The sequence below is a fragment of the Corylus avellana genome, chromosome ca3 (genome assembly GCF_901000735.1).
Source record: "Corylus avellana chromosome ca3, CavTom2PMs-1.0".
Classification (NCBI taxonomy): domain Eukaryota; kingdom Viridiplantae; phylum Streptophyta; class Magnoliopsida; order Fagales; family Betulaceae; genus Corylus; species Corylus avellana.
The window spans coordinates 33,483,344-33,496,667 of record NC_081543.1 but is presented as its reverse complement, the minus strand read 5'-3'; the positions used below and the strand labels follow the sequence as shown (position 1 = coordinate 33,496,667).

At 35.9% G+C, this 13,324-nt stretch overlaps 1 protein-coding gene across 1 annotated transcript; it reads right to left on the bottom strand.

Moving 5' to 3' along the window:
• Positions 1-5,217: 5,217 nt before the first annotated feature.
• On the bottom strand, positions 5,218-12,850 carry LOC132174463 (glutamate receptor 2.8-like). Its single transcript, XM_059586116.1, has 5 exons — positions 12,622-12,850; positions 8,297-9,540; positions 7,187-7,499; positions 6,129-6,526; positions 5,218-5,556 (listed from the first exon to the last, which is right to left on the bottom strand). The coding sequence occupies exons 1-5, from the start codon at positions 12,848-12,850 to the stop codon at positions 5,218-5,220; spliced, it is 2,523 nt and encodes an 840-aa protein (XP_059442099.1).
• Positions 12,851-13,324: the final 474 nt, after the last annotated feature.

Sequence of the window (13,324 nt, the reverse complement as noted above, 5' to 3'; positions counted from 1 at the left end):
TTGAATTTTTAGGGGCACTGACGTAGATTTCCGTCAAATTTTAGATGAAGGTATCATCTCTGTCTTTATCCATAACCGATGTACTAGCTGTGATACAAAACGAAATCGAGGGAACAAAAATAAAGTTCTTAAATTACAGGGCAAAAAAGTATTTAACACTTATTCCCAAACATGTTAATTTTGTTTGACTTGAGTCTGGTATGACTCGATCGTCATTCTAGAATATTATAGAATATTAGTTAAATCATTACATTCGTCATTCTTTTTGTTAGTTTAATCTTTCGGTATAAGTAATAATTTAAGATGATATTAGGTTAAGAGATTGTAAGTTTAAAATTTGACTTTATAATTACTTTAATTTTAATTAAATATTTCATGTATTAAGCTTCATTTATTGAGATGAGTTAATTTTACACTCACGCGTGAGGAAAAATATTAAAATATTAATTAAATGATTGAATTTATCATTTTATAATTTAAAACTTTACGAATTAAAGACTTTTACTCTAAAGATTTTTTTTTTTTTTTTTTTCATGTGGGTAATTGTACTCAAAGAGTTGATTTGACATAAGCAATTTTTCCATTTCAAATATATGTATATATATATATATATATATATATATATATATATATATGGTAATTAAAAACAAAAGATGAAAAAGCGTACAATTAAGAGGTAATTACATTTTTCCCTTATAAAATACAATACATTTTCACTTTGCCCCTATGAACTACTAACCCTACTGCTCGACTCCCATGAATTACTATTTTGTGCCCAAAACCCCCTCATTCCGTCAGTCAAAGGCGTCTCAAACAGTTTACTTGTCACTTTGCCCCATGAACTACAATTTATTATCACTTTGCCCCCATAAATTACAACGCATTATTACTTTGCCCTGTTGAACTACAATGCATTGTTACTTTAACTGTCTGAGTTAACACCTTTGACTGACGGAAGGGGGGTTTTGGGCATAAAATAGTAGCTCATGAGGGTCGAGCAGTAGGGTTCGTAGTTGATGGGGGCAAAGTGAAAATGCGTTGTAATTCATATGAAAAAAAAGGTAATTATCCCTACAATTAATACACCTCCAACCACGTTTGGGGTGGCTCCCAGGCCACATTCAAGGGGGGCACCCACTGCTGGGGTGGCCAACGGTGGGGATACCCCTTGTTGACTTATTTTTTTTCTTCTTCTTTTTAATATTTTATTTTTAACATTTATTTTTTATATTTTAATAAAAATATTTTAAAGTGAACTGACAAAAATGCCGATGTGGCATTAACCGGACGTCATGAAATTGGATGGAAAAAAAACCAAAAGACCTATTTAGAATTTGAGAACACTCAAAATTAAAAGGGGAACTTTCACTGAAGACCTCCGAATTTCCACCCGTTTTAAAATACTCCCCCTAAACTTCAAAGTCTTTCAATTTAGTCCCCTGAACTTTCAATTGCTTTCAATTTGGACCCCTCCGTCAGATTTTAAACGTCACATGACGTTTATACCCCTGACTTTTGTATAAAATTCCAACTTCCAAAACATCTTTTTATTTTTTATTTTTTTAAAAAAAACAAGAATCGGAGATATTTTGGTCTTTTTTTGAATTTCCTTCTTTAACGGGCTGTGTTCAATGTAAGGATCCAAATTGAGAGCAATTGAGTTCGGACTAAATTGAGAGATTGCTTCAGTGGTGGTATTTCAAAATAGGTGAAAGTTCGGGGGTCTTCAGTGAAGTTTTCCCAAATTAAAAAGTGAGGGAGTAATTTTAAAGTGCGCATTTAACTCAGGTATTTATCAAATATTTACCAATAATGTTACAAGTCTCTCTTGTGACACTCTTGTGTCCCTCCAATAATGGCGTGGCTCTTAAAATCACCATTAAACTTATGATTGATCACTATTGAATTTTAATCAAATAGTAATTTTAAAAGCTAATTCATGTGGAGAATTGGAGATGGAAGGTCTGTTGCCATATGGGGTGACAAATGGATTCCACAACCTATCACGTTCACTGTCCATTCACCTTGTACAATCTTGCTGGAGAATGCTACAGTGAGCGATTTAATTATGGAAGGGCCTATACAATGGAATACTACACTTATTCGGGAGATTTTTTGTGAGGAAGAGGCCGAGATTATCTGCATCATCCCCTTAAGCCACTACCGCCATCAGGACAAACTGATTTGGCATGCTACGGCTACAGGGAAATTTAGTGTGAGGAGCGTCTACCACCTAGAGAAGGAACTTCAAGAACAACACAAAGGTGAGGGATCCAATCGCACAAGGAACATTGCCCTGTGGAAAGCTGTTTGTGGAGGACATTAAATTAGTTTTGCAGTCTCTTAGACAATGTAAGATTTGCCATGTCCAAAGAGACGTGAATTACGCTGCCCATGGATTGGCGAAGGAGGCCTCTAGATCATTTACAGATAGCTTGGATTGAGGAAATTCCATATTGTATTTCCAATGTTGTTATCTTAGAGCAATGTGCTTTATCTTTGTAGAGCTTTGGCTCTAATTATCTTTATATTTCTTATGAATGAATTATTCCACTTTTTCTCAAAAAATAAAAAATAAAAAAAGCCACCTCATTTTTTGAGTGACACAGAGTGACTTACAAAATTACTTAAGTTATCTTTTGTCATTTTTTGGAAATATTTATTTATTAGCCGTTAGTGTTTCTTATCCCTTATTCATGGTTCCTTTCCCTTTCTTCCTAAGCCATTTTTCATCTTGACTTCAAAGTCTTCGCCTATAATCCACTGTCTTGTCAAAACGTTCCTAATTCCATTTAGAATTCATATACACTTACTCTATTTTCTCAAATTTTCTATATTCTTTAAGCTTACTTTTTAATAAGTGTCATAGTAGATTGGGTCTCTCCACCAATCTACAAAGTCACAAAGTCATATTTCTTAACCTTTTTCTAATTCCAACACTTACTAGGTCACAGCGGGATGCAAAGAGGAGATTGAAAAGTTGGACACAAGCTGTCGTCCAAAGTTCAGTTCGAACAGAACTTGGGACAGGCTGAATCAAGGACTAGCTTATAGAAGCCGTCGTCCCAAGTTTAGTTTGAAATGAACTTAGGAGAGGCTGAAATATTTTTACCTGTAGCTAATTGGTAAGTCTCTCAGTTCAAACTGGCTGTGACAGCTTTTGTAAACCGACTTGTTTCAATATTCTATTAGGCTTATAATTTATTTATTTTTTACTATAATTAAATGCATGTTATAGGTGACCTAGCAGCATAGCGTTGATGTATTATTATTATTATTATTATTATTATTATTTTTATTGATTATCAATGAGAAACACTTTGGGAGTGTATATATATACCTTACCTTACCTTAAATCCTTAATAAAATTTGGTTTTGAGAAGAGTTGTGACTCTAGCTTTGTTTGTCAATGTGCATGATTCTGCTATGTCATGTTGCATAAATAATGTACTAAAAATAAAATATTACCTCATCAATAACCAAAATTTAAAATTTTAAGGGCTCGTTTGGTTCGTGAAATGCGTATTCCATTAGGAAAATGAACAGTTATTACTGGAAATAGAAGAGAGCGGAATGAAATAGTTATTCATATTCCGTAGTTTGGTAATAACACACATGCTTTAATCAGAATTGAATCAAAATTACTAAAAATTCTCATATTATTTTATTATTTTTTTTCAACTCATATTAAAATATATATTTATAGAAAATAAAGTAGGTGGTTGGCCACGTACATAAGCGGTCGAGGGTGGCTGCGGCCACCCTAGACTGCCCTCGGGGTGGCCGCGGCCACCCTTGACGACCCATGAGGGTGGCCGCAGACACCCTAGACAACCTGTGGGGGTGGTCCCTCGAGGCGTCCAGGGGTGGTGCGACCACCCCATGCCTCTTTTGTGGGTGGCCAACCACCCATTGCGATGGTCATGGGTGGTTGGCCACCCACTTTATTTTTTATGTTTTTTATTTTAATTATTTGTTTTTTTAAAAATATATATATATGGTTTTTTCGGAAAATGTATTTGAAATAGCTATTCCTCTAATTTTTTAGAGGAATAAATATTCCTAAGGGATTAGTTATTTCTAGGAATAGACCCCTACTAAACAAAATAATGACTATTTCATAGGAATAGTCATTCCATTTCAAGGGTCTATTCCACAAACCAAGCGTGGCCTAAATGGACGTTATGGAATGGCTAAAATTGTTCAATATTCCAAAACTTTCAAGCAGGTTCATACTTGGATGCATAAACGTTCAATAAATTTCCAATATTTTATTAAAAATGGTTAATAATAAGTACATTGAAAAATAACCAAAACTTAATAATATAAAATGATGGGCAAACTTCACTTAAACCCTCTGAACTTTTATTGTTGCTGCAGTAACCCCTCCTAAATTTCAAGAATTCTCAATTTAGTCTATCCACCACCCTAAAAAAGTTTGCAATGTCACTCATCCATTATGATTTACTGTTAAATTCTAACGGATACCTTGAAAATTCTCAAAATAACCTTTTTTTTATTAAAAAAAAAGGAAATTATTTAATTAAGATAATTTTTTAATTTTATAAATTTTACACGGTATAAAGGTCATTTCATGCATTTTTTATTCGATTTAACCCTAAAACCTTACGGGGGGATGACATTGCAAAATTTTTAAAGTTTGATATATATAAAATTAAGATTTTTTTTTAACTTTAGGATGATGATTGTGAAGGCAATAAAAGTTCATAAGGTTAAGTAAAGTTTCCTCTAAAATGATTTTAGGGTAGAGAAATCTGTAATTAACAAGTAGCATTTTATGACTTTTTTTTATTGTTTAATGTTTGTTTTTATTCAAGCTACCGAACATTCACCGTAGGGTAGGTAGAAATCAACTATTGTTTGAAGTTAAATAATTTCTCTATAACATTTTTTTTTTAATTTGTTATTATTATTATTATTATTATTATTATTATTATTTGGTTATAATTTTCTAAGTCGTTACTGGAAAAAAAAATATTAAAATTAAATTATAATGAAAAACTTGTGCTATAAGCTAGTGCAAAAAAATATGAAAAAAAAAAAAAAAACCAATTAAGACCCAATATATATACCATTGATCAAGTAGACAAAATGGGATGGTCAAGAATAGCTGATCTAAGGTGGATTGAAATCCTTCTGAAAAATGTACAATGTTCTTTCAACTACGTAATATTTACAAGCTCACAATTAAAAACACTATATTTTATCATGCACTTTACGAGGGAAAGTCTTCTGATCATGATGCCACCAACGTCTCATTACAACCAACGCGAGTCTCCGGATGATTTTATGTCCAAACCTTTTGTTACAGACAACATAGACCAAAAGAGAAACTGTTGATGTACTTCCTGTAAACATGAAAAGAACCCAAAAGCTACTAGGGCTAAGTCTAGACATCTCATCAACCAACTCCCCATCTGAACACTTCTCAGATGCAATCATGTTGTTCTCTAAATATCGTAACCTGCCACTCTCAGATACGTTTAGTAGTGCTTTAGTTACATGAGGAAGCAGCGGAGAACCCCTCGGAAATACCTGCGCACAACCAATGAAAAATATAATTTATCAATATATATATATATCAAAAAGGTTGGATTGTTTTTTTTTGTTTTTGTTTTTGTTTTTGTTTTTTTTTTTTCGCTATTCAATAATGGGACAAGGGTTACATAGACAAACACAAATGAAACAGGATGAACTTCCCTCCCCAACAAGACCCAAACAGAAAAGACAATACGTACAAAAATGGTAGGCAATAGAATCAAAAAGGATCCGCCCCTCTGTAAAGGCCGCACAAAGCAGTATAGAAAGGCAAAAAGGCATCGTTAGAAGCTCCATGCAGTAATTGGTTGTTGCAAGGGGAGCATTGCCAAGAGCAGGATAAGATCTATTGACGAGGAAAACACACCGGTTACAAAAGTCTCAACTTTCAAATCAGTCCACAAAAAGGTTGGGAAATGGTAACCCAAACAATACAAAAAAAAAGGCGGCAAAACACAAAAAGAGCTGCAGAAAAACAAAAGAACACCAAAAAAAAAAACAGCTGCAGGTTGCATTGCTTTGCTAGGAAAAGAAAAGGAAAGGGAAAGCTGGCAAATTAAAATACTTACAAATCCGAATCCTCCAACTTTGTAAGTCGGTCCAGATGTGATAAACTCTTTGCAGTATTTAGCAAGAAATAATTTGGCTAAAGGAGCTTCAAGAAAGACTGCTGCTATTTTATGGCTTCTAAGTGCGTCGGCATATTCTTGGACGGAGTCATAAGTCTTGATGTTGCTCCGGTGGAAGTTCAAGACTTCCACCAAATAATTTTCCACAAATGATCCAATACAGTATCCAACCATTGCATTGCCATTCCGCAGGGACTCAACATCAGTTACTGTGGGTTCAAGCCGTCGCACCGTGAGTATACTGGTGAGGTTAGCCACATACGTTTGCGTGAGGACCAGTGCCACAAATAGCCACACCATCATTGTCATCCGTGATAGATTGCTACGTAGTTTTCCGCCTGAAATAAAGTGATATTAACTAGCCATATATTCAATGAAAATATATGAGACTGTTAGGTGTGACTTGCCACCCATCACACATGGGCCCTACTAGCTCTCTACTCCTTTTGGGTTTAGAAGACTTCTGTCTAAGTTTGTTTTAGAGTCCTTCTACTATGTGTTATTGGACTCATTGTTTGACTTACAGTAGAAGTCCTAAACCAATATGTAAAAAGAGAGTTAAAGCTTCTATATAAGGAACAAAGCACAAGGTAAATTTGTGTGTGCCAAAAACGTGAAGCACCAAAGGGAGGAGAAAAAGGAGAGAATTTGAGAGAAGGAGGTACAAGGGCAGCAAGGGTGTTTTCTTCTTGGTGGTTTTTTGGAGGAGCCAAAAACAAGTGATTAGAAGAAAAAGGGTGCTGCAGAGTGAGAGAAGAAAATAGAGATCAGCCGCCATCTGTTCCAGCAAAAGAAGAGTTTGTACATCTTGATAGTGGATTTTCTCCGGATCGTCTCCGCCACTGGATGTAGGCTTGTTAAGCCGAAACACTTAAATCTTTGTGTCGTGTGTGATTGCTTATCTTTGTTATTCCGCATTCTTCTTATTTTTCGCATCTCACGGGTCTTGGGAAATAGGATTAATTTCCTAACAGAGACAAAAGAAAATTTAATTTTACCTTGTAAGGAGAATAAAGTTGTGAAGGCTGAACAAAGCACGACACCCATTTGAATGAAAAAGGAAGCTTTGAGTTCAGGGCGGTGCTTTCGCTCTATCAACCACACAACAAAGCTGTTGTAGACACTGATGGCTCCTACGAGTACCCACATGGCTTTTGTGAAGGGCTTCACGAAGAGCCATGCTCTGTTGCTGTTTTGTGTGCGAACAGGAACTATCATTACCAATCCTGATTCTGTGTAAGGGTGAGTGAATTCTACATGTTGATATCGCTTCGCCACTATGGCCACATCACCAACTACCGCATCAAATTTCTACTTGAGAGAAAAATCAAAATCAAAATTAACGTAAAAAGTAAAGTGACAGTTTATCATTTGGATATATGTTTCTCTAAACATGTTGCTATGAGATATTTTCTTAGCCATTGGAAAGTTATAATTATAAGCAAAATAAATGTTTACAATCCTGCAGCTAATTAATAAGCTAAATATTAATGGATGTATATATTGAATAGATCCATGAGGTTGCTATGTTGACTTTGTTGTATTATGGTTTGAGAATGATTGAGATCCCTTACAATTCTTCTTAAATTTGAGTTTCTTAAATTCATCCATCCCATCTAAGCTTTTAAAATAAACCATGTTTTAGAATTTAATGAGGAAACCACCCTCAAGGAAAAGTAGGTTTAGTAGCTTTCTCATTAAATTATGAAACATGATTTATTTTAGACGCTTAGATGAGATGTACAACTGAGATTTATAAATTTGAGAATCTCAAATTTAAAAGGAATTTTAGGGGAACTCAGTCCTCATGAGAACGGAGGTATTAACCTTAAAGGATCATAAATTTTTATGGACTAATGTAAGAATTCAAAGCAACCTTGGAATCTTTGATACCCCATTTTGGGAAGCTCCATACTTTAGTATTATATTTAGGGCAAGTAGAAAAATTTCAAAAAAAATAAAGAACTTAAGTTTTGCTACATGCCTGGATATGTACACAACCATCCAGTAATGTATGGCTCAATAAACATGTAAGCAATTAATGAACAATATCCATCAAGGCCAAAAATAATGACTTGATTAGTTAAAAAGAGTAGAGAACTTCGCACCTTTAAATAAACCTGCTCCACCATTTCATCATAATTTCCATCAAAGGGAGATAAATTGTATGGCAGGTAGAATGGCAAGCTTGCAACGGTTTCTTGGAATAGATCGATTGCAAATCCTGTATAATTTGTAATGTTTGTTAAGGGATCAAGTTCGACATTCACATATTGTTTGAAACTCGATCGGGTCGGCACACCAATTCTCAATGGATTAGCGTTTGAGGGAGGAGTCCATCCTCTTGGAGTGGTTCGAGGCCCACCTGGCCAAAACACCTGCCCCAGGCTGCTCATAGAAGTATTGTATTGAGCTCTCTTATCAATTGTCTTTGAGAAACCCTTTCCATATGACCAGAACCCAAGTTCATTATAACTCTTTCCAATCACATTGATGATCTGAAATATTTGTGTAGGAGCTACTTTTCCGTCAATAAATTGAACGTTGCCACCTAAGCCATTAAACTTACTCAGCATAATTTTATCTAACAATTGTTGGTCGCCATTGCTTCTTTCCCTCATTGCTAAACACACTGTCCGTACAACATCATAGGCCTGCATAGCCGAAGTCCCAGGTTCATGGTTGTCCTCTTCTGGATTTTCAAAGCTAAACCTTTTACGAAAGCTAGTATGGAAGTTTTGAAAATGGGGATCTTTTTGGGGGTAGTAGCTTTTGACACCTATAGTTCCTTGCATGGAAGAAATGATGGAGGCGTTGAGGGAATGGATAAGGCTTGTAAAGGGATTTGTAGTTATCCAAACATAATCTTTCTCCATCATATTCATTTCTTTAGCCTTCACAAAAAATTGCGTAGCCAATGGCAGGGACAGATGAACCAAAAATACTCTACATTGTTCACCTTTAAGGCTTTCAAGCTCTGTAGACAATGAAGAAGAATCAAATGGTGAGAGGGCTACAAGATTGCTTATTTCTGCTCCTATTTCTCGTATGGCATCAATAAGATAAGGTATGACTCCACTGCGGAAAGAGTCAATGTCTTCGTATATTATAGTGACCTGATGCCATTCCCAAGAGTCAACAATTGCAGCGATGGCTTTCATTTGTGCATTCTGGTCTGGCGAAGCTTGAAGCAGGAAGGGCCACCTCTTTGTTGCCCAAAGGGGAGTTGAGTCGGCAATAGAAAGAACTGGGATTTTAGCTTGGTTACCAATCTCTGCAACTAGAGAAGCTTCTTCCCATGTGTGTGGTAATAGAATTGCCTTCACTTTTTGCTTATTGATAAGGTCCCAAGCTGAAAATTTATGAGAAGTGATAACTTATGCACGAGAGACTTCTTGTTTTACTATGATAACAAACATGACTTCCTAGAACTTGATCCTACAACTCTGTACAATGAATTATTATGCATCCTTATTCCTTACCATGAAATTATGATATGAAATAACAAAAAAATAAAGTTTGTGAACCTATTTCCATTACAAGAAGTACATAGTTGTTTCTCTTTGAAAATACACTGTTATGATTTAGATTGCCGAATTCTATATCCAAATAAGCAAATTGTTAGAATATGTTAAACTTATAAGGTTGGATGCAATTTGGATTTTTAGGTGTAAATTGGCCTCCATTTATTGGAACCATTTGAACAGTATGAATAAAATGACTTACATAAGAGAGTGTTTGCTAGGGTATTTGTTGAAGGATTCGAATGGTTATAGCCTCAAGGATGTTCGTTCGCTAGGCCATTCGCCGAGGCACCAGAATGGGATGCATCATGGAAGAACCTGAGAGTGTCTTTCTTTTGTCTGTTTGTTAAACCGTCCGAATGTGATGCTTCATTAGAGAAGACATAAGCAACGTTCGGTGGTTCGTTCGTTTAATTGTCAAAATGGTTGCTAGTTGAAGACATTTCAAAGCAGTCTGTTTGGAGTGTCGTTCGAATCCTAGTTTGAACGCCAAAGTTCTAGAGACGTCCGTTCAGTACAACATTCACTAAGCCGCCCAAACGACTTTGTCAAGAACTAGCTTCAACCAAGTTCTACTCGAACGATGGGTTGGTACTGTTCAAACACCACCTTAAAATCTTCTTATTTGGGTCTCCAAATTCTTGAATTAAACCTAGCTTTTAGAAACTCTATCAATAGGCATCTCTATGCACATTAATTTTCCAAAGACTATGAGGCTATATTTTAGCGTTTTAAGAGAGAGTTCTTTAACCATAGAGAATTCAAGATAATTCTCTTTTAGGGTTCTTTTGGTTAAACCACACAAGTCTTTCCTTCAAAAAAAAGCCTTTAGCCTTTGGAGTTCTGGGATTACAAGTAGAAGAATTATCTAGAGGTTCTAGAAGAGTTACTGTGGCAGGAGAAAGTGGGTTACTTGTCTAGTACAAGGGCGTATCAACTACAAAGGTTTTGTAAGTGTAAACAAATTATAGACTCTTTATTCTTCTATAATTGATTGATTTTCTGGCTTTGGCTATCCCATAGTAGTTTTACGTCTGAAGATTTCTTCAAAAAAAAATTTCATTTCATCACTAAATTCATGTGTTAATTGTATTACAACTTTCATAATATTTGGTGATTGACTGTGTTGTGAATGATTTTTAAATGCCACATTAAAAGTGCTTGTAATTAGAATAGCAACTGACAAAATGCCATCTTCATGGAAATTTTACCGGAAGCATAAGATATTTTAGAAGTCACTCAAAGCTTCAAATGTTGACTTCTAAATTTGAAGAGATTATGATGAAAGATGATGAGATCTTTGATAAATTTTATGCTAAATTGAATGGTCTTGTGAATTCTCGTTTTAACTTAGGTGAAAGTGTAATACCCTGATTCTAACCCTAGTTAAGAGATAGAGTAATTTGGACCTTAGGGTTAGTTGGGATCAATTTGAGCTTGGTCGAGACAGATTTTTGGACTGGAAATGATCTTTGGGCCAGTTTTTGGCCAGGAGAATCGAACCTGTTAGGGGGAGGATCAAACCTCATCCCCCAGGTTCAATCTTAGGGTTTAGGAAACCCTATGGTTATAAACCCCATTTTTCATGTACAAACCTCACGCGAGAAAATGAGACTTTTAGAGTTGTCAAGCCTCCAAGCAACTTCTAAACTCTATATATTATTCCTAAATCTAACCCTAGCCCCTCTACACAATTTTCAAGGTTCCCAGAGACTGTCGGTGTATGGTTTGAGAGAAGAAACGAAATTCTACAGTTCCAAAGATCTATTTGGGAGTACTTCTAAGCCTCACAATGTGAGAGAAACATTATTTTGATGCGTTCTATTCTGTTGCATGTAAGTTTTACATTAGGTCAATACCTAGGAGTGTGTTGATAAGTTCTCTAGGTATGTTTGATCGTTGGATTTCATAGCACATGTTGTTTGGGTTGCAAAAGTATTCACAACAGTGTTGAATATGTTTGGATACGGTGTTTGAAGTCGTAGATGATATGTGGGTTGGACTTTTAGCAATCTAAGAACCCTTAAGAGTCTCCCTAGGGCTGGGATAGGTTGTTCTAGGTTTCTGGAGTGCTTGGAATGAGGACAGAACAGTCCCTGCAATTCAGGTTCGAACCGCTTCAGCCTAGGAATAAACCTGACGAGCATAGGATCAAACTTGGTCAGGTTCGAACCTCGCCTATCAGGATCGAACCCGACCAGAAAAGTTTGAACCCAGCACTGCTAGGATCAAACTTGGTCAGGTTCGAACCTCGCCTATCAGGATCGAACCCGACCAGAAAAGTTTGAACCCAGCACTGCTAGGATCAAACTTGCTCGATTCCAGCACCTTGATTCGTCAGCTTCTGAGTTCTAGGTCAAGTTTTTGGTCTAGGAGAATCTTCTTATATTAGAAGCGATTAGTCGGGTCATAAACGGGCCAATTGACCCGTTATTAAAGTAAACGGGTCATAAACAGGTCAATGAACTCGTTTATGACCTAAACCCGTTAAGGGTAAACAACAAAAAAGTAAAAAAAATTAATCGTGTCTGGTGGGTCACCCTTGGGTGATCCGCGACACGACCCGTCAAGAGCAAAATAAACCGGTCATAAACGAGCTGACCCGTTTATGACCCAAACCCGTTTAAATTAAACCCAAACTTGGTAATTTCGTGTCGAGTTATCGGGTCATGTCAAAATTGCCAGCCTTACCTGTGAGTGATAGTTCCTATTTTAAAAATAACCATTTGGAGTTGTTCAACATGATCACAAGCTGTAAAATCAAGATGTTCAAAGTTACATGTCTACACCTAGATTTTGTCGGATGATCTTGGCATGCAATAACTATGTAAAAGGAAATATCATCATATGCTCATTTAACATATGACTTAGTTGAGAAAAAGAGGCGGCATATATATGTATCTACATACCTGCAACAACTGTTTGATAAGGTTCCCTTTGAGAAGTGTTCATGTGCAAACCACAACTTTGGCCTGTCTTGTCGTAATAAACATCCTCGATCGCCATCTCCATCGCCACTTTCTGCTCCTTGCCGAAGCGAGAGCTGTAATCTACTATCGCCCCTATAACGCCCCTTTCAACATCTGCTGTTGCCCCTTGTGCAAGTAACAAAACTATGGCGAAGAAAGTGAAATCCATTTGACGCAAACTGGCTTATTTACAAGAGCTGTCTCTCCTGGCCTCCTCTATTTATGTATTCTCTCCACGGTTAGTCGTTTGAATTGAATCCCATTTGCGTGGTGGAATATTCCTAAATTGTGAACCCAATTTTTTCAATAGTCCTAAATTTTTATCTTCTCTGCATTGGTGGATATCTGGACGGGAAAAGGACATGAGAAGAACGCGTAATATTTCTCTTTCTGAAATTAAATCTTGGACTATTCCACCTCATCCATTTCTCTTTCATTTAAAACGGTTATTTTAACGTCTTTTAAGACCTCTAAGTGTTTTTTTTTTTTTAATGTCCAACATACACGTACATCACGTCATTTCGTATAAAATGGAAGGAATAATAATATTTTTTTACAACAATTTATCACATACATTTCCCAATGAATAAATAATGTGACGTATTTTAAGTATATATAAAGAAGAATGATGTCCCCAAGAGAT

Excerpts from the sequence above, each read along its gene's own strand:
- LOC132174463 (XM_059586116.1), bottom strand. The coding sequence starts at position 12,850 with ATGGATTTCACTTTCTTCGCCATAGTTTTGTTACTTGCACAAGGGGCA. Across the intron at positions 6,527-7,186 it reads AACTTTATTCTCCTTACAAG|GCGGAAAACTACGTAGCAAT; the intron begins GTAAAATTAAAT and ends ACTTTATTTCAG. Across the intron at positions 5,557-6,128 it reads AAGTTGGAGGATTCGGATTT|GTATTTCCGAGGGGTTCTCC; the intron begins GTAAGTATTTTA and ends GGTTGTGCGCAG.